Source organism: Pelophylax lessonae, assembly GCF_965119305.1.
Source record: "Pelophylax lessonae genome assembly, chromosome: 7".
NCBI lineage: Eukaryota > Metazoa > Chordata > Amphibia > Anura > Ranidae > Pelophylax > Pelophylax lessonae.
This window is the reverse complement of record NC_138774.1, coordinates 164,013,446-164,035,206: the sequence shown is the minus strand read 5'-3', so window position 1 is coordinate 164,035,206 and position 21,761 is coordinate 164,013,446. Positions and strand designations below refer to the sequence as shown.

Sequence of the window (21,761 nt, the reverse complement as noted above, 5' to 3'; positions counted from 1 at the left end):
ATCGTACAGTCACAAATTTTTGTTTTTCCCCATTGTAGTGGGTCTTGCTTTAGAATAAAGGGATATAATACCTTGTTGACAGGGCACAGAGACACACTGCACAATTTGATATTTCACCTATTACAGTAGTTAAACTTGCAGAAAATTTCTTGAATCTCTAGGGATAATTATTGGTGAGAATGGTTTGCTTAAGTTTCTGCATCTGCACATCTGCTTAAGGCTCCTTTCACACGGCCGCTCCGCTGCTTTCCGTATGTCCGCAAATCATCCTATTTTTTTGCGGATGATTTGCGGACATTAATGTAAGTGAATGGCACTGCGGATGTCAGCGGAATACCATCCGCTGACATCCGATTTCCTCCTTTCAGTTCTGTTCCGTTTTTACAAACGGAGCAGAACCCCATTTTTCCATCCGTGTAAAAAACGGAAAGGAAGGAAAATCGGATGTCAGCGGTGTCATCCGCTGACATCCGCAATGCCATATACTTACATGGCATCCGCAAACGGATGGGATGATATGCAGGCATACGGAGCGGATGACAGAAATGGCATCCGCTCCGTGGAAGAAAAAAAAAAGTCCCGCAGCGGACTTAAGCAGCGGAGCGGCCGTGTGAAAGGAGCCTTAGTCTATCTTTTTTTTTTTAATGAATGTAACTGACTGAAACTGACATAAAATGCAAAGGTGGGCAGGAAAAATCAAACCCCACAAGAAGACAGCAATACAGAAAATAATGGTGGCAGGAAGATACCACCTTTGCAGTAACCCAGGCATATAAGAAGGGGTCATTCACTGTGTGTTGGACTGACCCATGACAATTTTTTTTATCAGGCAGAATCTAAAAAAATAATAATAGGAAATTTGAACTAACTCTGTAACCAGCTGGAGATAGTAGTGTCGTCATGCTTCATCTTTTCTTTTTCTGGATTTGCAAGAGCTTCAATTATACAGTCTATATTTCCAGTTAAGAAAAATATATAACATTTTTGCCATTCACTTATTAAGATGACCAACATAATACCATTACACAAAGTGTCACCCAGCAAGAAAATGAGAGATAAAAAAATGGATTTTTGACTTACCATAAAATCCTTTTTCCTGAAGTTCATTGACAGACGCAGCTCCATATCTTCTTGACCATTTGATTATGCTGCCCCCTACAGGAGTAGGACACTAGGCAGGAAAAAAAACTGTTACCAGGCCTATGGGGCAGTCCCTCCAGGCATACACCCACACACACTGCTATAGCACTCAGTTTTGTTGCAAGGAGTGTTTAGAAGAAAAAAAAATCCCACTCATAATTAGAGGGGCGGGTGCTGCGTCTGTCAATGAACTTCAGAGAAAAGGATTTTACGGTAAGTCGAAAATCCAGTTTTCTCAATCGTCCATTGACAGACGCAACTCCATACCTTCTTGACCATTGGGACGTCCCATAGCAGTATTTGCATGAGGGGTGGTTAAAACAACGCAAAGAAAGAACGTAATTCCCCAAAGGCTAAACTTAGCCAACCAGGTAACATGGAGCTCAACCAGGAACAACCGGAGCTCACCTAAAAACAACATACACCCTCAAAGAGAATAGTTTCCCTTTTAAACAGCAATCTGTAAACCTTGCGGCCCAAAGAGGCATCCAAGGATGCCAACACATCTACCCTGTAGAATTTTGTGAACGTATGCACCGATGATCAAGTTGCAGCCTTGCAAACGTGCATCACTGACGCCCGATGGCGAAAGGCCCAAGAGGCACCCAGCGCCCTAGTAGAATGCGCCTTCACAGGGAAAGGAGGGACCTGACCCTTCAGTGAATAAGCCTGAACCACTGTCTGCCTGATCCATCCAGATATGGTCGCAGCAGATGCAGCCAATCCTTTCCAAGGTCCTTCAGCGAGGACAAGGAGTCTGGTTTCCTGAAAGATTCAGTAGCAGCTAGGTAAACTCCAATTGCCCGAACCACATCCAAAGAATGCAAGGCAATTTCCTTGGAATGCTTGGGCTTAGGACAGAGTGAAGGCAGCACAATGTCTTCATTCAGATGAAAATCAGAAACCACCTTAGGAAGGAACGACTGAGGAGGTCGAAGTACCACTTTATCTCTGTGGACCAGCACATAAGGTGAGCGGAAGGACAGCACCGCCAATTCAGATACTCTGCGGGCAGAAGTAATAGCCACCAAAAAGGCAACCTTTTGTGACAGTGTAAGCAGAGGAATCTCCCAAATGTTCTCAAAAGGAGGTTTTTGAAGAACAGACAATACCAAATAAGGATCCCACGGAGGTAGCGGGGATAGCCTCGGAGGAGCCATATGACAAACCCCTTGTATAAAAGTGCGAATCAAGGCTTGCGTAGCTAAAGGTCATTGGAAAAATACAGCCAAAGCTGACACTTGGTCTTTGATAGTGCCCAAAGCCAACCTCTGTTAGACACCTTTTTGAAGAAAGTTCAAAATCCTAGCCACCAAAAACAGGCGAGGATGCAACTTCAGCGATTCACACCATGAGATGCACGATTTTCACGTATGATGATAGATCTTCCTGAAAGTAGACTTCCTGGCTTTCAACAGGAAGTCTACAACAACAGGGGGCGCACATCCTCCCCCAGACCGTCAGAGAACAGGGGGGACCTTACTCCCCATACCATGGCATCAGGTGGGCGCCACTTCGAACACACTACCTCTCCACCCGGAATAGGGGTGCTGACAGCCAGGGGGTACACGACTCAGAGTGACCCAGGTCGTATGTGTCCCGGCGAGGTGTTTCACTGGCAGGCCAGCGCCCGTCTATCGGGGCTCTGTCGTGGCAAGGCCTTGTGCTGGACTAGAACCTGCTCACACTCGCTGGCCAGGCTGGGAGACCTTAAGGATCTAGAAGATCCAGTCCTAAATCCAGCCGGCTGTTGCTTGTAGTTCTCTCAGGAACACTAACCTAAATTAGGTCTTAAAAAAGGTTCCCAAAAAAAAAAAAAAACAGCAGGGAACTAGGTCCACCTTTTAAACTAGGCAGAAACAAACTTAGGGCTGTGTGTGGGTGAATGCCTGCATTTGCCCCATAGGGGTGGTAAAGTTTTTTCCTGCCTAGTGTCCTACTCCTGTAGGGGGCAGCATAACTCAATGGTCAAGAACATATGGAGCTGCGTCTGTCAATGAAAGATAGAGAACATGTGTTTTACCACATGAGAATTGTGTTTGATTCAAGACCCTCTCCTCAGAAGCACACCTTCCTTGATTCTCTACACAGTTCTATTCAGCTGCTGTAAACAAGGAAAAGAAAGTACTGTGTAAGCTCCAAGCCACTCTAATATTGCAGGACTCAAGACCTCTTATCCCCATGTGACAGTGATGGGCCAATAACCAGCACTATCACAAGAGGAAGGCAAGTTAGTCGACATGCTCCTCTAAATCCAAAGTCCTGGGTACCTTCTTTCTTCCAAAAAGAAACAAGACTACATACAGCTAAAAAACAGGCATTAAGACAAACATGTAGCTTTGTGGGTTTGTACAGTCATATAAACTGTACAATACAAAGAGCATGAATCACAATGCTATTGAGAGTTTTCAAGGTAATGTGTTGTAAAATACAAACATTTTAAAAGACATAAAAATAGGTCAAACAAAAGGATACATGCTAGAACATCATAGTTCAGTGAAGTGAGGTATTTTAGTGAGTCCACAACAGGTGTTATTAAATTGTCATACTTTTGTATCTGTGAAAGAATCTGCCAGAAAAAAAAAAGAAAAAAAAAGGTTAACAAAAAAAAAAAAAAAAAAGTGTACAACATAATAAAATAATCCTCACACTGCACAAGGATCTAGACATAACTAAAAACATACTTGCTCCATGGATACTTTCTATATCACTGCAAATAAGTACAGAGATTTTGAACAACAACATTGTGACTTCCTTGTTAAGCAAGTGTGTTGAAGGTCAGTGTATCAAAATACTGAAGCCAGAGAAAGCCAGACCAACTAGCATTTTCACCACAAAGTCAGCATCAGCAGCCTGTGTATTGCTCGCTCCACAGGTTTCCTTGAACAAAAAAAAGGCGATTGTTTGTGTTTACAATACAATGCTTAAGAATTTTCTTTGACCTATTCCGACCATCAACACGCAATATATGTGGCCGCTGGATGGGTAGGCTTTAACGCTGAGTTGCCACATAAGTATCCATTGATAGCGGTTTACTGTGATGAGAGCATGATTCTATCACTGTAGCTAAAATGTCATTGGAAGCTTCCGATATATACAGTATCTCACAAAAGTGAGTACAGCCCTCACATTTCATGTGACAACCCTGAAGAAATTACACTTTGCTACAATGTAAAGTAGTGAGTGTACAGCTTGTATAACAGTGTAAATTTGCTGTCCCCTCAAAAGAACTCAACACAGCAATTATAGTCTAAATTGCTGGAAACACAAATGAGTACACCACTAAGTGAAAATGTCCAAATTGGGCCCAATTAGCCATTTTCCCTCCCTGGTGTCATGTGACTTATAGTGTTACAAGGTCTCAGGTGTGAATGGAGAGCAGGTGTGATATGTTTGGTGTTCTCGCTTTTACTCTCTCATACTAGTCACTGGAAGTTCAACATGGCACCTCATGGCAAAGAACTCTCTGAGAATCTGAAAAAAAGAATTGTTGCTCTACATAAAGATGTGGGCGATGAGAAGATTGCCAAGACCCTAAAACTGAGCTGCAGCACAGTGGTCAAGACCATAAAGCGGTTTCACAGGACAGGTTCCACTCAGAACAGGCCTCGCCATGGTCAACCAAAGAAGTTGAGTGCACGTGCTCAACGTCCTATCCAGAGGCCGTCTTTGAGAAATAGACGTATGAGTGCTGTCAGCATTGCTGCAGAGGTTGAACATACGCCGCACACTGCATCAAACTGGTCTGCATGGCTGTCGTCCCAGAAGGAAGCCTTTTCTAAAGAGGATGCACAAGAAAGCCTGCAAACAGTTTGCTGAAGATAAGCAGACTAAGGACATGGATTACTGGAAACATGTCCTGTGGTCGGATGAGACCAAGATAAACTTATTTGGTTCAGATGGTGTCAAGCGTGTGTGGCGGCACCTAGGAGAGGAGTACAAAGACAAGTGTACTACAGTCAATCATGGTGTTGGGAGTGTCATGTTCTGGGGCTGCATGAGTACTGCCGGCACTGGGGAGCTACAGTTCATTGAGGGAACCATGAATGCCAACATGTACTGTGACATACTGAAGAAGAGTATTATCCCCTCACTTTGGAGACCGGGCAGCAGGGCAGTATTCCAAACAGGATAACGACCCCAAAACACACCTCCAAGACGACCACTGCCTTGCTAAAGAAGCTGAGGGTAAAAGGTGATGGACTGGCCAAGCAGGTCTCCAGACCTACACCCCATTAGGCTTCTGTGGGGCATCCTCAAATGGAAGGTGGATGAGCGCAAGGTCTCTAACATCAACCAGCTTCATGAGGTCGTCATAGAGGAGTGGAAGAGGACTCCAGTGGCAGTGGCCAAAAGGGTTAAGGCAGTGCTTGAAAATCATGGTGGCCATACAATATTGACACACAGGGCCCAATTTCGACATTTACACTTCGGGGTGTACTGACTTTTGTTGCCAGTGGGTTAGACAATAATAGCTGTGTGTTGAGTTATTTTGAGGGGACAGCAAATTTACAGTTATACAAGCTGTACACTCACTACCTTACATTGTAGCAAAGTGTAATTTCTTCAGTGTTGTCACATGAAAAGATATAATAAAATATGTACAAAAATTTTAGGGGTGTACTCACTTTTGTGAGATACGGTACTTACGATCTGTAGCGTCGGATCATGCGACAGTCAATCACAGTGGTCACATGATCAGATTGCCTGCCTCACAGCATTTACATTCTTCTCAAGAGCCAGGTGACAGCAGTGGTAAGGGGTTAAGGACAGTAATTTTACTGTATATTCCTTCTTTTACTTTCTAAAACAAAATAACTGTTGCCAACAAAAAAACGCTTTACTTTGGACACTGTCACCAGACAAAGCATTTAATACTAAATGTTTTAAAGAGCTAAAAGTTGATGTACGCGTGTCTGTGTGTGTGTCTGCGCGTGTGCCTGCGCGCGCATGCGAAAAAGACAAACAGGCTACAACAATAAAAGTTGAGAACAAGCTCTAATTTAGCAACTGGTGACTTAGTAACATACGTAGTCAAACAAAATTGTTGGATTGCTATGGCTTAGTTTTCCTATTTGCCGTCCCGATGGCTTCACACTTTCTTTTGTTAACCGTCTGTATGCAGGGGGAAGAAAGAAAGAAAAAAAAAAAAAAACCTGTTTAGTAAAAGGTTTTAAAAGCACTATTAACAGCTTAAAACAGCCATAAAAACAGATCTACTATAAAATGAGATTTTTGACTTACCCTAAAATTCTTTTCTCAGATGTTTGACGGACACAGCTTCTGATCTCCATAACCATTTGGTTATACTGCCCCCTACAGGAGTAGGACACTAAGCAGAAAAAGAATCTGGCTATGCCTATGGGCAGTCCCAGGGGGTATACTCCCTCTCCCTGCACAAATAGCGAGTCTGGGTTCCTAAAAGATTCTGTAGCTAAGAAGACGACCGACACATTGGCCCTTGATACTGAAGGCCAATTTCTGTTAACCCCCCGTTGAAGGAATGTCAAAATCCGAGTCACCAAGAAGGGGCACACGATGTATGTCTTCCACGTGCAATGATAGATCGCCCTACAAGTAGATTTCCTAGCTTTTAACAGTGTTGGAATCACCGACTTAGATAAACCTCTATCAGCACCTGGAGTTCAAAAACCAAGCCGTCAAAGCCAGTGACTAAAGCAAGATGGAAGATGGGTCCTTGGGACAGCAGATTCTTCCCGAGAGGAAGCTTCCAAAGAACGTTGGTGACCAGCCGCACCAGATTGGCGTACAAAGCCCAGACCGGAGCCACCAAGATGACCAGAATCCCTTCTGCCTTGATCCCGAATAAAAGTCTTGGCAGAAGCTTGAGAGGAGGGAAATTGTAAATCAGACGATAATGGCCCTACAGGGCCACCAGCGCATCTGTGGCGTCTGGCAGAGGATCCCCTGACCGAGTCACAAACCTTTGCACCTTTCTGTTGAGCCAAGACACCAACAGATCCACCTCGGGGATGCCCCATCAGAGACCCAACTGATGAAACCCATCCGGATGAAGGGACCACTCCCCTTGGTCCAACGCCTGCCGACTGAGGTAATCGGCCTGCCAGTTTTCCACCCCGGGCAAAGTAAACCCCAGAAAGGGCTGGAACAAACCTTTCTACCCGCCTTAGAATGCGGGCTACCTCATGAGCCGCCAGGACACTTTTGTGCCCCCTTAGTAATTGACATAAACCACAGCCGTGGCATAGCCAATTGAATACACATTGGACATCCCTGAAGACGATCTGTCCAATGGTCCAGGCATAGTCTGATCGCTTGGAGTTCCAAGACATTGATCGGCAGTCTGGACTCCAGATACCCTGAGCAGAATTTTTGCCGAGGACAACTCCCAAGCCGAACAGGCTGACATCCATGGAGACCACTGTCCAATACAAGGGGAAGAAGGATTTGCCCAGCTGAAGCACAAAGCCACCATATCAAGGACTCCTTCGATCCCCAGCTGAGCCGGATCTGACTGTCTAGAGACTGCGGATTCTTGTCCAATTTGAGCAGAATTTCCCTTCGCAGGGACCTCGTATGGAACTGTGCAAACGGAACCGCCTCGAAGGTAGACACCATCAGGGTCAGCACCCTCATGCAAGTCCGGAGATAGATGAATTGCAGCCTGCAATGCCTGGAGTTTGTCCAGAGAAAGGAACACTCTTGCTAAGGCCGAGTCCAAAGTTAGACCTAGATAGTCTAGCTTTGTGGACAAAACCAGAGAAGACTTCTGAAAATTCAGAAACCAGCCAAACTCCTTCAGAGTTCCTATAGTGATTTCTAGGTTTTCCACCAGAGCAGTAGGGGACTCCGCTCGCAAAATAAGGTTGCCCAAGTAGCCTAGTACCATACGATATGGGAGAGGGTGCATCTTCATGCTGAAGGAGCCTTGTCCATGGGTCTGGAAAAGCCCGCTATTGGCTTGCCAGACCAGGTTCGTTTGAGTCCTCCAGAAGAGGCCCTCAAAGGTTTTGAACCTTTGTCAGTTGACCCTGAGGGACGAAAAAAACGTATGAGCAGAGAAGGAGGGCCCACGTCTACATTAAGGTTCCTTGCTCTTAGTAGCCTGCGGAAGAAATCCCCCTTTGAGACCTGTAATGTCATCCAGGGTAGCCCCAAACAGGCGATACTCTTGAAAAGGAGGAGATCTGCAGACCAGTATTTAAGCCAAAAGACACGCCGAAAGACCACTGCCAAAACAGGGAGTCGAGCCACTAGAGGAGCTGCATTTAAAGAAGCATCAAAGATAAACTGCAGCCCCTGGACCAGCTTGTCCACCAGCTCAGCAAAAGCAGGGAGCAGCTGTTTTCCCTCCAGGTCACTGCGTAAAAGCTTAGCCCACTGCAACACCAGGACAATGTTGAACACAGGCCTCAGTGCCAAAAAAGCCAGAGTGTACATATTGCGGGCCACAGTCTCCGCCTTCCTGTCAGCCAGATCCCTAAAGGCCAGGGACTCTTCAACTGGAATCATGGTTGCTTTGTTCAATCTGGAAACCGGAGAGTCCCCCACCAGTGGAACAGTCCACTTCCTAATAAGGGACTCCTCATAAGGGGTAACGCTTAGTAAATCGATTGGGAACCCCAAGGGGAACACTTTGGTCATCCCCACTACAATTCTGTCAAAATAGGCGGGGAAAGGAAATACCTTCGCCGCTCTGGATGGCTTGTGAGTGCCAAACGGAACATGCGCCTCCGTTGCAGCTGCGTCCTCTGTCTTCAAGGTCTCATGCACAGATACAATCAATGCTTCCACCATCGCCTTTTCGTGCAAGGTTGCAGATGTGAGAAGAATCATCCTCACTATCTGAGGATACCGGGCACGTGGTCGCAGACCCAGCAGGGCGACCCACATCCGTGGTAGAAACATAGAAACATAGAATGTGTCGGCAGATAAGAACCATTTGGCCCATCTAGTCTGCCCAATATATCTGAATCCTATGAATAGTCCCTGGCCCTATCTTGTATGAAGGATAGCCTTATGCCTATCCCATTTAGCTGAATCCGATTTAGGATCTGATGAGACAGACGAGACCGGGGAAGGCAGGGGATGCTCTTTGCTAGCCCGTCACTCGTAAACCACCTCTACCCAGGACACAAAGCACTCCAGGACCGCCGTCAGCGCATCAGTAGATGGTCGGGACCCGAGGGCCCACAGCCTCAGAGAGGGTGGTCAGGTGGGGAGATGTGCTCCAAAGACTCCATGAGTCTTCAGGGGGACCCCATAAAAAGTGTAAAACACTGCAAAGGGGCAACCCCCACCGCACAAGCACTAAGCGATCCTCAGCAGAGAACTCTACCAGACTCACCACCCAGCAGAAACAGGCACCTGCAGCCACCAGGATAATCTGCACTCCACGTGCGGCAATCAGGAAGTGAAAAGACCCAGGAGTCAGCACCAGGGGATGAGGAGGGGCACCCACCGCCAAATATCGCTGCCCACAGGGGTTCACTGTCATGGCCGCCGCTATTTTAAATGGCTAACCACTGCGAAATGGCGGTGGGAGTACCCAAACATGGCCGCGGTGCAACGGAATAAACAGGCTACAGCAAAATGGCAGCACCACTAGGCTCCCAGGGACTCAGGAGGGATCCCCTAGGCCTCAAGGACAGACCCGGGCAGGACGGGGGGCCCTGGCAGGAGCCCCCACCAGGTACAAACCCCCCTGCGCAGCGGATCGTCCAGTCGCCAGTGGTGTAAAATCCCCGCCCCCATTGCCAGCACAACGCCCTGCCCTCACCTCAGGTGGAGGACCAGAAAACCCACACAGCCCCAGCATAAGTGGGGGGGGGGAGGGGTAATGATGGGGGACATGAAAAAGGGGGGTGCCTGAAAGGAAGAAGGGGAACCCGGGGGTCCGATCCTCCCAAGGAGGGTCCACGTCCACCCCAATACCCTCCGGGGGGGGGGGGGGGGTAACAGCTACTTACTACACCAGGAACCAGGCAGACACTACTCCAGACAGAACCCCTTGCCATCGAAATGGGGGGGGGGGGGGGGGGCTGTCGGCCAGGAGGTACACTACGACTCAGGCTGAGACCTGATCGTATGCTCCCTCGCAATGCATTTAACTTGCAGGCCAGCGCCCTGTCCAGTGGGGCTATGTTGCGGCCGACCTTGCACGGAGCCGAGGTCTGCCCATGCTCGCTGGGCAGACTGGGGTGATCACTGGATTTAAATTATCCAGCCCGTCGCCCAGTCCGGCAGTTTATTGTAGATCTCACAGGAGAAAAAAAATTATATCTAAAAAAAAAAAAAAGTTTGCCAGGACCAGAGATCCCAGCAAGGAACTAGGTCCTTACTCCTGACTAGGCGGGTACCTATACCAGGGAGAGGGAGTATACCCCCTGGGATTGCCCATAGGCATAGCCAGATTCTTTCTGCCTAGTGTCCTAATCCTTTAGGGGGCAGTATAACCCAATGGCTATGAAGATCAGGAGCTGTGTGTCAATGAACAAAAGAGAAAAAAAAAAAAAAGTTATTCTGTAAAATGAAAATTGTATAGAATGAAAATCATAACTGTTGCTTTCCACGGCTTATTCCATTCATAGATCATACAAAACACAGCTAAGGAAAAGCTTGTCATAACAGCAAAATCTTCACTTAACATTTTCAGGTAATAAAAATATTTTTTGTCAATTGCCTCTAAAATGTACTAGAGTTTGAAAATTAGCACTTTACTCTAACTACTAAGACTGTTCTAATGAGACTGGTGCTTAATGAAGGAGCTAAAGATCTCATGAAGAGAGAAAATAATTGGTTCATACCAGTGTACCATAGAAGCCATTACATTTTTTAGTGCAGCCTTTAAAAGCGTTTTCAGCTGATGTAGTCTCAAGTCTATAACTCTCTTATAAGGGGACAATTTCTGCCTCAGTGATAACAGTACTGCAGCAGCATATACATTTATCAACAGATGCAATGTTTCAAATGACTTCCAAAAAATGTAAAATTGGTCAAATAGCTGTCTACTAAATCACCTCTGTATAGATAAAGATTTTTAAGTATAAAACTAGTACTGTGAATTTTAGAAAAATAGTGGGGGGGGGGGGGGGCTGCAATCTGTCAGGTTTTTATTGTCCCTGAGGGAGAGGTCCTCTCAATGTTCTAGGGTCAGTGTTGTAACCAGCATAAGAACACAGGCCCCCGTTAAGTAGTTCTGTGCGACAACACAAAGCCCAAGTTAACACAAATGCCCATAAGGTGTAAGTAATGCAATTTTATGTTCCAAACTAGGTTAATGCAGGTTTAAGGAGCAACGCTGAAAACATTCAGGAAAATTGCCACTTAGCACATTACTCAGAGCTGGCCAAGCAGCCTATACGGAAAGAGAGGCTACTAGGAGGAAGACCACAAAGCTAGAAAACATAATATTATATAGCTGTACTTGATTGTTCTAGAACATGAAGCAGGTGAAAACATTTCAGCTTCCTATACTCCCCGATAGTGAAAACGTCACGTTTTTTGCCAAAGGTAATATGAAGAATTTACGTATTCATTCATTTTTTGCATGTTGAGGATTGTGACAGGTTTACAGGAGGTCAGTTCACAGAAATACGAGCTGTGAAAGACTGTAATGGGTCATTGAGCATTGTATTTTTTCCTTACTGAATAAATCTGACTATATGAATGTCTGGTTAGGGGTCTACTAAAGTAAATTCATCTTCCATACATAAAATCTTTAAAACAGTGAAATTACAAAATGCTTTAAAAGGACACTTCATTAAGGGTACGATTCTTTAAAATAACACACACACATACATTATATATATATATATATATATATATATATATATATATATATATATATATACACACACACACACACACACACACACATACACATACACATATATATATATACATACACACTGAGAATTGTATAATCAAAGCTTGAGGCCCCAGACCCCAGCCTGGTAGAAAAAGGTAGTAAATACTTTTAATTTTTTATTTTTAAGTATGTGTTCTGAACTATAAAAGTTGCCTGTGTCAGCAGCACACTGGAGAGCCAGACCCCTATTCTCACACAGAGGTTCAGATCTCCAGTAACCTGACAATTCCCCCCTGCACAGTGCTCCAATCAGCAAGACTCTTGCTCCCTGAGCACTGTTGCTAATTTGAAGCACTGAGCAGGAGCAGTATCGGGACTGCTGGGGACCCAAAACATTGTGCTCTGTGAGATCAGTGATTCAGCTCCCAAATGTGCTGCTAACACAAGGCGCTTTTAGGGCCTTTCTTACACTTACTTCAAAATGTGGCATTTGACACGCTTTTTTTTTATAACACTCTGAATGCAAATCAAAGCACCGGTCACTAAATAAAATGTGAAGCTTACAGTCCTGTTCACATATTACATTTGCTTTGCAAAAATTATACCCCATTTCACTTCCTTTGTGCTTCAAGAAAAAAAGTAAAAAAAGGACAGTACAAATCAGATGAATTTTATTTTGAACAGAGTGAAGGCTTGGAACCCATGTGAGGTTTCTATGGGACTCTGTTAGGGAGTTTTTACCCCACTTTCAACCATTTTATTCTGTGTATGAACTAAACCAACAACCATTCAGCTCAAATAAGGAATAGTGGGATTTTGACTGTAAAATCAATTTCTCTGATGTTCATCGACTGACACAGCTCCCGATTCTTCTTAACCATTGGGTTATTACTGCCCCCTACATGAGTAGGACACTAGGCAGGAAAAAGCTTGACAACACCTATCGGCAGTCCCAGGGGATATACACCCACTCTCAGCTATAGGCACTCATAGTTTTGTTACAAGCAGTGTCAGAAGAGAGCCAACTTCACAGAGGGGTGGGTGCTGTGTCCGTCAATGAACAACAGAGAAATATTTTTTTTACGGTAAAACAAAAACCCTATATTCACTATCGTTCATTGACGGATACAGCCCCTGATTCTTCTTAACCATTGGGATGTCCCAAAGCAATGTTAAACATGAGGGGTGGGAAAAACGCATACCCAAGGCTAACTATAAATACATTTTCAAGGCTAACCGTAGCCAACCATGTAACAGGGAGCTCAACTATAAACTGGAGCTGCTCACCTGAAAGAAAAAAAAAAAAAAAAAAAAAACAACAATACACCCTCAAAGAGGACCAGGTCCTCTCAACAGCAGCCTGCAAAACCTTGCGGCCAAAAGAAGCATACACAGATGGCAACACATCCACTTGCATCATCTTGCACACACACAAAACTTTTGTAAAAGTGTGCACCAACGACTAGGTGGCCGCCTTGCAAACCTACCTCAGTGACGCTTGATGATGGAAAGCCCAGGAGACACTAAGTGCTCTATTAGAGTGCTCTTTGACAGGGAAAGGATGAACCCTAACCACTGATGCAAAAGGTGTGTGTCAAAAACAGGAAGGCCAGATTAGAGTTTGCGAAACAACATCTAAAAAAGCTTCACAGTTCTGGAACATCATTCTATGGACAGATGAGACCAAGATCAACTTGTACCCGAGTGATGGAAAAAGAAGAGTATGGAGAAAGAAAGGAACTGCTCATGATCCAAAGCATACCACATCATCAGTGAAGCATGGTGGTGGTAGTGTCATGGCATGGGCATGTATGGCTGCCAATGGAGCTGGTTCTCTTGAATTTATGGATGATGTGACTGCTGACAAAAGCAGCAGGATGAATTCTGAAGTGTTCGGGCAATATTATCTGCTCATATTCAGCCAAATGCTTCAGAACTCATTGGACGGCGCTTCACAGTGCAGATGGACAATGACCCGAAGCATACTGCGAAAGCAACCAAAGAGTTTTTTAAGGGAAAGAAGTGGAATGTTATGCAATGGCCAAGTCAATCACTTGACCTGAATCAGATTGAGCATGCATTTCACTTGATGAAGACAAAACTGAAGGGAAAATGCCCCAAGAACAAGCAGGAACTGAAGACAGTTGCAGTAGAGGCCTGGCAGAGCATCACCAGGGATGAAACCCAGAGTCTGGTGATGTCTATGCGTTCCAGACTTCAGGCTGTAATTGACTGCAATGGATTTGCAACCAAGTATTAAAAAGTGAAAGTTTGATTTATGATTGTTAATCTGTCCCATTACTTTTGGACCCTTAAAAAGTGGGAGGCACATATACAAACTGTTGTAATTCCTACACCGTTCACATGATTTGGATGTAAATACCCTAAAATTAAAGCTGAAAGTCTGCAGTTAAAGCACATCTTGTTTGTTTCATTTCAAATCCATTGTGGGGGTGTATAGAGCCAAAAAGATTAGAATTGTGTCGATGTCCCAATGTTTATGAACCTGACTGTATGTCGTGGCCAACCTAGTGTGGAGCTGCGGTCTGCATTCGCTCGCTGGTTGGACTGGAGGGACCATAAGAATCTAGATAATCCAGTTTGTCACCCAGTCCAACACTTGATTGTAGATCACACAGGAACAAAATAAAAAAAGGGAGGGAAAAAATGCCATTTAAAAGAAAAAAATTGCCATGACCAGAGATCCCAGCAAGTAACTAGCAAATAACTAGGTCCTTATGCCTGACTAGGCAGAAAAAAAAAAAAACAAAGTGTCTATAGCTGAGAGTGGGTGTATACACCCCCTGGAACTGCCCATAGGTGTAGTAAAGCTTTTTCCAGCCTAGTGTCCTACCTCCAGTAGAGGGCAGTATTACCCAATGGTTAAGAAGAATAATTTTCGGCAGCCAAAATTTCAGTGCACCCCTACTAGTAAGGTATGCCTTGAAAGGAAAGGGTGGACTCCAGTCTTTGAGACCATAGGTTTGGATGATTGTCTACCTTAGCCACCTGGAGGTGGTGGAAAACAAACCAAGGGCACCATCACCCTGGATAACAAAAAATCTACTTTAGAAACAAGTGAATGAAATCTAAAAACTCACAACCCAGACCACTACTGGACAATAAAGGGAAATTTCCTAGTAGTTTTTTGGAGCCAGACAGGAAAGAAGAATAATGTCACAGTTGAGTTGAAAAGAGAAACAAACATTCTTAGCCCTCGTGCACACTGGACATTAGCTGTATAATGAGTTTTGCAGCATTTTTGCAGTAGCGTTTTTTTTTTTTTTTTTTTTTTTTTTTAGCAAAACTATACTCCCACAAAAGCTTATGGCTCAAAAACTCTGATAAAAGCCTAAACGCTGAAAAACATGGCTAATCGGCGTTTATCATAGTTACAGCATTTTACGGCTCAAAAGCTCCTTTCAAAAACCCACAAGTCCTGGGGGATTTTTTCCAGCCAGAAAATGCCCATGCCAAAAAACGCTGTGAACGTAGACACAGAGAATTACATGTTGGGGAGTTTATTGGCTGCAAAAATAAAATGATGCCAAAAATAGCAGCTGTAAAAACATCCAGTGTGCATGAGGTCTAAAAGGAAAAAGAAGTCTTAGGCCTCAACCTTGTCTTGTTCCGAAGCACTACCAACTGCCAGTTTAAACACTCACCTCGCAAAGGTGTTGGCTACAAGGAATACAGCCATGTCAGTGAGGGTAGAGAGAAAAAGGTTTCTAATGGGTTTAAATAGTGGATTCTGAAAACACAAAGATAACCATATTCAGATCCAAGAGTCACTTGAAAGTGGACAGGGGGAGCTAAATAGGAGTATCCTTGTACAAAAGGTACTAATCAAGGAGAGAGGCACACAGTTTTGGACAGAAAATAGAAAAGGCAGAAATGCAAAATTTAATGGCTCCGATAGCCAAATGCTTATCCAGATGGCGCTACAAGGAAAGGATTCATTCCACAGTAAAACTACTGGGTTGGAAGACCCAATACTCACACTAAACTAAGTGAAGTATTTGTCTTGTCTGGCCTTGCCCGAAATAGCCTTCCTAATTTTTTAGCATCAAAGGAGTCACAGATTGAGATATGGCCATCTCTCCCTAAGAACGAAAATGTTTACGAACATCTTTACAATCTGGCAGAGCCCACAAAGCAGCCTTCCAGGGGGAAGACTGTCCAGATAATGTGGACTACTTGAATGCCCTCCACCTAGATCCTGCCAAACAGACAAAGAAGAGGTTTCGGGGAGAAAAGGCATAGATCAATCAGGGGGTACTTGTCCCACAGATTCACCAGAGCATCCACTGCTTCCAGGAGAGGATCCCAGACAAATCTCTCCAGTTGTTGTCAAAAGGCCACGCAGTCCATGTTTGGAATCCCTGACCTACGACACAAGTCTTGAAAAATATGACTGTAGGCACCACTGGCCCAAGTGTAAGCGTTGACAGCAGAGGATGTCTGTATGCCAATTGTCTATGCCTGGCATGACACAGCAGAGAGGGTTGGAATGGGAAGTTATGCAACTATTGTCACTCGTTCCGCAGCAAAATTTCTAGTTCCTCTATTGTGGTTTATGTAGGCCACTGCTGTGGCGTTGTACACCTAACCTTCATCAAATGGCATTCCAATAGAATAATGCACTGCTGCTGGGATAGACAAAATCAAAAATGTTCCAGGGTGCGGATCAGTAGGCAATAATCCTCCAATGACCAACTCTGCTGCATGACCGTGTGCTGGGGATTTCTCCCCACCCCGACAGGCTGGTATTAGCAGTGAGGATGCTCAAAGGAAAAAAACAAAAACAGATTCAGTCGGCTTCAGATTCTTGAGTCACTAAACTAGAGACCACTTAGTCCTTGGTGTCAAATTCATTTGTCTGTCCAGGGACCTAACTGACTTCTCCCACGACGACATATTGATGTATCGTACAGGTTCGGGGTGAAGCCGGACAAATATGACTTCCTATAAAGAGGCTACCTGCAGAATAAAGACTCATGCAAAGACGACTCATTGACTGGAAAACTTAAATCCAAAAATGGAAGAGTCTGATGTTTCTCCAGTGAAAAACACTCTGGAGTGATCTCTGTCCAGGACTAGACCCCCCCGACACACCAAAATGATAAATCCAATCCACTTGAACTGCCGCTGAACTAAGATAAAAGCCTGTCCTGACTATTCCCTGAACAAGTGGTTGGGTGGCTGTCTGAGTATCTCATAATGAAGATACCATGAAAGTGCAACAGAGCTAACACTAGGGGCAGCAGCTTAGTGAACATCCAAAGAGCAAATGACAGGCTGAAGGGTGGGGCTCCAAATAAAGAGAACATTAATTTGATGGAAAAATGGAGACCTGCAGGTACTCAACCTAAATGTCCACAGAAGGCAGAGTCTCCCTGGAAGGTATACAATGACAGACATGATGGATCCTATGTAGAATTTTAGAAAAGACATTCAGAGCTTTAAGATCCAACAGAGCAGATGCCTCCTTTGAGTTTCAGAACAAAAAGCACAGGTTCACAGTTTGGCACACTACACTACAAATTAGCTATTCAGCTGAAAATAAAAACACTTTTAAAACCGACTGAAACTTTATACTTACTTCATAATATATTTGGCCCTTTCAATTGTTTGTGCTTTAACTCTGACAAGTAATGGGTGACTGTTGTACGTTTCATTCTTCCATTGTCCATACAGACGATACCTAAATTAAAAAGCAATGATAAATATGAAAGACCAGGCAAAATTTTGGAAAATTGAAGATAGATCTATGATGGTGTAGAAATGTCCTCCATAAACTACAGTATCTCACAAGAGTGAGTACACCCCTCACATTTTTGTACATATTTTATTACATCTTTTCATGTGACTACACAGAAGAAATTACACGTTGCTACAATGTAAAGTAGTACAGCTTGTATACCAGTGTAAATTTGCAGTCCCCTCAAAACTCACACACGGCCATTAACGTCTAAACCCCTGGCAACAAAAGTGAGTACACCCCCTAAGTGAAAATGTCCAAATTGGGCCCAAAGTGTCAATATTTTGTGTGGCCACCATTATTTTTCAGCACTGCCTTAACCCTCTTGGGCATAGAGTTCACCAGAGCTTCACAGGTTGCCACTGGAGTCCTCTTCCACTCCTCCATGAGGACATCATAGCGCTGGTGGATGTTAGAGAACTTGTGCTCCTCCACCTTCCGTTTGAGGATGTCCTACAGATGCTTAATAGGGTTTAGATCTGGATTCAAGCTTGGCCAGTCCATCACCTTTACCCTCAGCTTCTTTAGCAGTGGTCACCTTGGAGGTGTGTTTGGGGTTATGTTGGATTACTGCCCTGTGGCCCAGTCTCCAAAGGGAGGGGGGTCATGCTCTGCTTCAGTAGGTCACAGTACATGTTGACATTCATAGTTCCCTCAATGAACTGTAGCTCCCCAGTGCCGGCAGCATTCATGCAGCTCCAGACCATGACATTCCCAACACCATGCTTGACTGTAGGCAAGACACACCTGGTTGCCGCCACACACGCTTGACAACATCTGAACAAAATAGGTTTGTCTTGGTCTCATCAGACCACAGGACATGGTTCCAGTAATACATGTCCTTAGTCTGCTTGTCTTCAGAAAACTTTTTGCGGGCATTCTTCTGCATTATCTTTAGAAGAGGCTTCCTTCTGGGACGACAGCCATGCAGACCAATTTGATGCAGTGTGCGGCGCAAGGTCTGAGCACTGATAGGCTAACCTCCCAACCCTTTAACCTCTGCAACAATGCTGGCAGCACTCATACATCTATTTCCCAAAAACAACCCCTGGATATGACGCTGAGCACATGCACTCAACTTCTTTAGTAGACCATGACAAGGCCTGTTCTGAGTGGAAACTATCCTGTTAAACCGCTGTATGGTCTTGGCCACAGTTCTGCAGCTAACTTTCAGGGTCTTGGCAATCTTCTCATCGCCTAGGCCATCTTTATGTAGAGCAACAATTTATTTATTTTTTTTTTTAGATTCTCAGAGAGTTCTTTGCCATGAGGTGCCATGTTGAACTTCCAGTGACTAGTATTAGAGAGTGAGAGTGAAAGCGATAGCACACCTGCTCCCCATTCACACCTGAGACCTAGTAACACCAAAAGACACTGGGAAGGGAAAATGGCTAATTGGGCCCAATTTGGACATTTTCACTTAGGGGTGTACTCACTTTTCTTGCCAGTGATTTAGACATTATTGGCTGTGTGAGAATTTTGAGGGGACAGCAAATTTACACTGTTATAACAAGCTGTACATGCACTACTTTACAGCTATACCCGCCTGATAGGGAAGTGAAGGGCTCACATAGTTATAGCTATTAGCGGCCGGCCACCGTGTTAGTTCATTCATACACATAGTCATAGTAGTAACATCACCGGGAGGCGGGCCGCCGGTCAGAGGTGGGACTTTTGTGCCCGCTGCGGCCATCATTAATATCGGCATCTTTGGCCCATTTTCGGCCGAAAATTTCGGTGCACCACTAGTTACAATGTAATTAGAATTAAATATATTACAGAGACAGACTGCCCTTTTAAATACTTTTTCTTGACTCAGATTTTATCATACAAAGACATCTTCAAACAAACACCCACACCCCTCGAGACCCCTAAAGAGTCCTTTGTCCAATCCGCATTTTTCATAGGTTTCTGCAATTATCCCCAACATCTTCCAGCAGATGGCACCATTCCATTGAGAGCTAATTCTCTGACAAAAGTCTTCACTAGGCAATAGAGAGATGGGCAATAGAGTGCCCATCTCTCTGTGATAGTCCGCTCATCAGATTTTATCCTTTTTAGCTCGCTAGGACTTCTTGAGGGTGTTTAAATACAAAATACCACCCCTTCCAATAACTACTGCAGGGTGCTATGCGCTGAACCTTTACCCCAGAGATAGGGTTTTCTTTTAGGATCTTCCTGCCATACCTCATGTGGGTTGATCCTGTTCTACTGGCTTTTAAGATGGCATTCCACAGTGACACCAGATGGTTTATGGATAACCAGAGTAGCTATCAAGGAATGGCTAATATGTTAATGAAAAACGTTGAACAGTCCATAACTAGCAGAGAACATATTTAGAGAATAATACATATAGCAGATGGAATTCATCATTTAAAACATAGCAATGACTCCTTCAGTGACCAGTGCATTTTTCAATCAATGACCAAGAACAGCAGGTTCTCAAAAAATAAACACTCTCTTTTTAAACAGAAGCTATATTGATGTTAAGACATATGTATATATACATTTTTTTGAGACTCTGGTCACCTCTTTTCAGACAAATAAGTGAATTTGTTCACAAAGCTGGCATTACAGAGAATTCTGGAGTCTCCAATAAGGCATTCTAGTAGTAGCTGCTCACTCATGAACACCCTCACTTAATGATTAACTGAAGACCCCTTACTTCTTGTAAAAAAAAAACGTGTCAATTTTCAAACTATTTCAATGCACACAAAGAGCCTCAAAACACACTGAATATAGGACATCAGCCAATCAATCCCCAGGTTAGCAGTCTTCCATATCAGTGCCATGGTCTTCTCCTGCAGGGTTAGTTTTCTTTGGCTTTCACCAAGATGGCTTCAAAGAGCTTGCAACAAATACAAAGAGTTCTGAATTTATGCAGTACATGCTTGTTCTGGGAAAGTGGCTCAAAACATTCAAATAAGGATAGCAATGGCAGCCTCCAAATTTCTCTCAGTGTGGGGTTTCTATATCAAAAGCTTTGCTAATGATAAAGACCGGCAGATGTTTTAATCCTTCATGTAAGCTTACCTATATAGGTATGGAAAAGTTTTCATCATTCCCCAGAGTTCTTCGGACATGCATGCATTTGAATCCAATAATGACAATGATGGAAGTAACACCTGGTCTGTAATGCTTAGCAGACAGCTAAATAAAATGTCCTAAAAGGGAAAAAGGAACTGTCAGCAGTGGAATAATAAATGCAGTGCACCTTGGATCACGTGACAAACATTATAATCCATTGAAAGTCAAAAAGGGATGATGGCACAAGTACTTCTACAAGTGCAAAGATAAAAATGTGTTATTTTATAAAAGAAAATTGTATATTGAATTTCTTTATACAGAAAACAGATTGAACTCCTACAGCCTGTAACTATATGAATTTCCTTATTTCCAGTCAGCTCTTCCCCCAGATCTCCTCACAACTCAATCATGTAGGAGTGGTTGAATGGGGTGTTTTAAAGGTATTTCAATCAGTATTAATTAAATAAGAAAAAGTGAACCCTTAAAAAGAACTGGCACCCAAAGAACGAACGAATTTGGCACAAATTACATACAAGGATATAGCTTCAACGATAAGGTACTTTGATTGTAATGTGTTAAGGACTGCCTGGGAGTAGTACGGATTTGTAGATATTCATAAATGTAGGATATTTTACATGTAAATTTGTTTACTTGGAATACAGCCCAAGACTTGATTTTCATGACTACTTGAGTTATGCAGCCACCTTTGGGTGAATGGACATGGTCAACCAAAAATCCTTATTTCTTAATTGTACATCATAGGACACAAAGCACTTGATATTTATGACTTCTCAGGATGTCTCAAAGCGCTGAACAAGAGGGGTGAGGCCAAACACTCAATAAGTCACAGAAAATAGAACAGCCAAGGTTGATACCTGCCCCTTGATGGTACTAAAAACGAGAAACAGCTGACGACTGAGAAAGTCCTTCTGCTAATTTCCCTTGCCGGAAAGGGATGAAATGTGAAGTGCTGGACAAGATCAGGTCCACTTCCTTATGAGAAGTGCAACTTCTTATCCCTCCCTAATGGTTGTGTGAACT

The 21,761-nt window shown here is 43.9% G+C and overlaps 1 protein-coding gene across 1 annotated transcript in view; it reads right to left on the bottom strand.

Moving 5' to 3' along the window:
• Positions 1–21,761, bottom strand: part of THOC2 (THO complex subunit 2) — a 282,137-nt gene that overhangs the window by 160,972 nt on the left and 99,404 nt on the right. The window contains exons 14-18 of the mRNA XM_082263317.1: positions 20,727–20,857; positions 17,535–17,636; positions 6,171–6,255; positions 3,616–3,709; positions 870–950 (exon numbers count right to left, since the gene is read on the bottom strand). Of these exons, the coding sequence (XP_082119443.1) occupies positions 870–950; positions 3,616–3,709; positions 6,171–6,255; positions 17,535–17,636; positions 20,727–20,857 (493 nt within the window). The remainder of the gene's footprint in view (positions 1–869; positions 951–3,615; positions 3,710–6,170; positions 6,256–17,534; positions 17,637–20,726; positions 20,858–21,761) is intronic.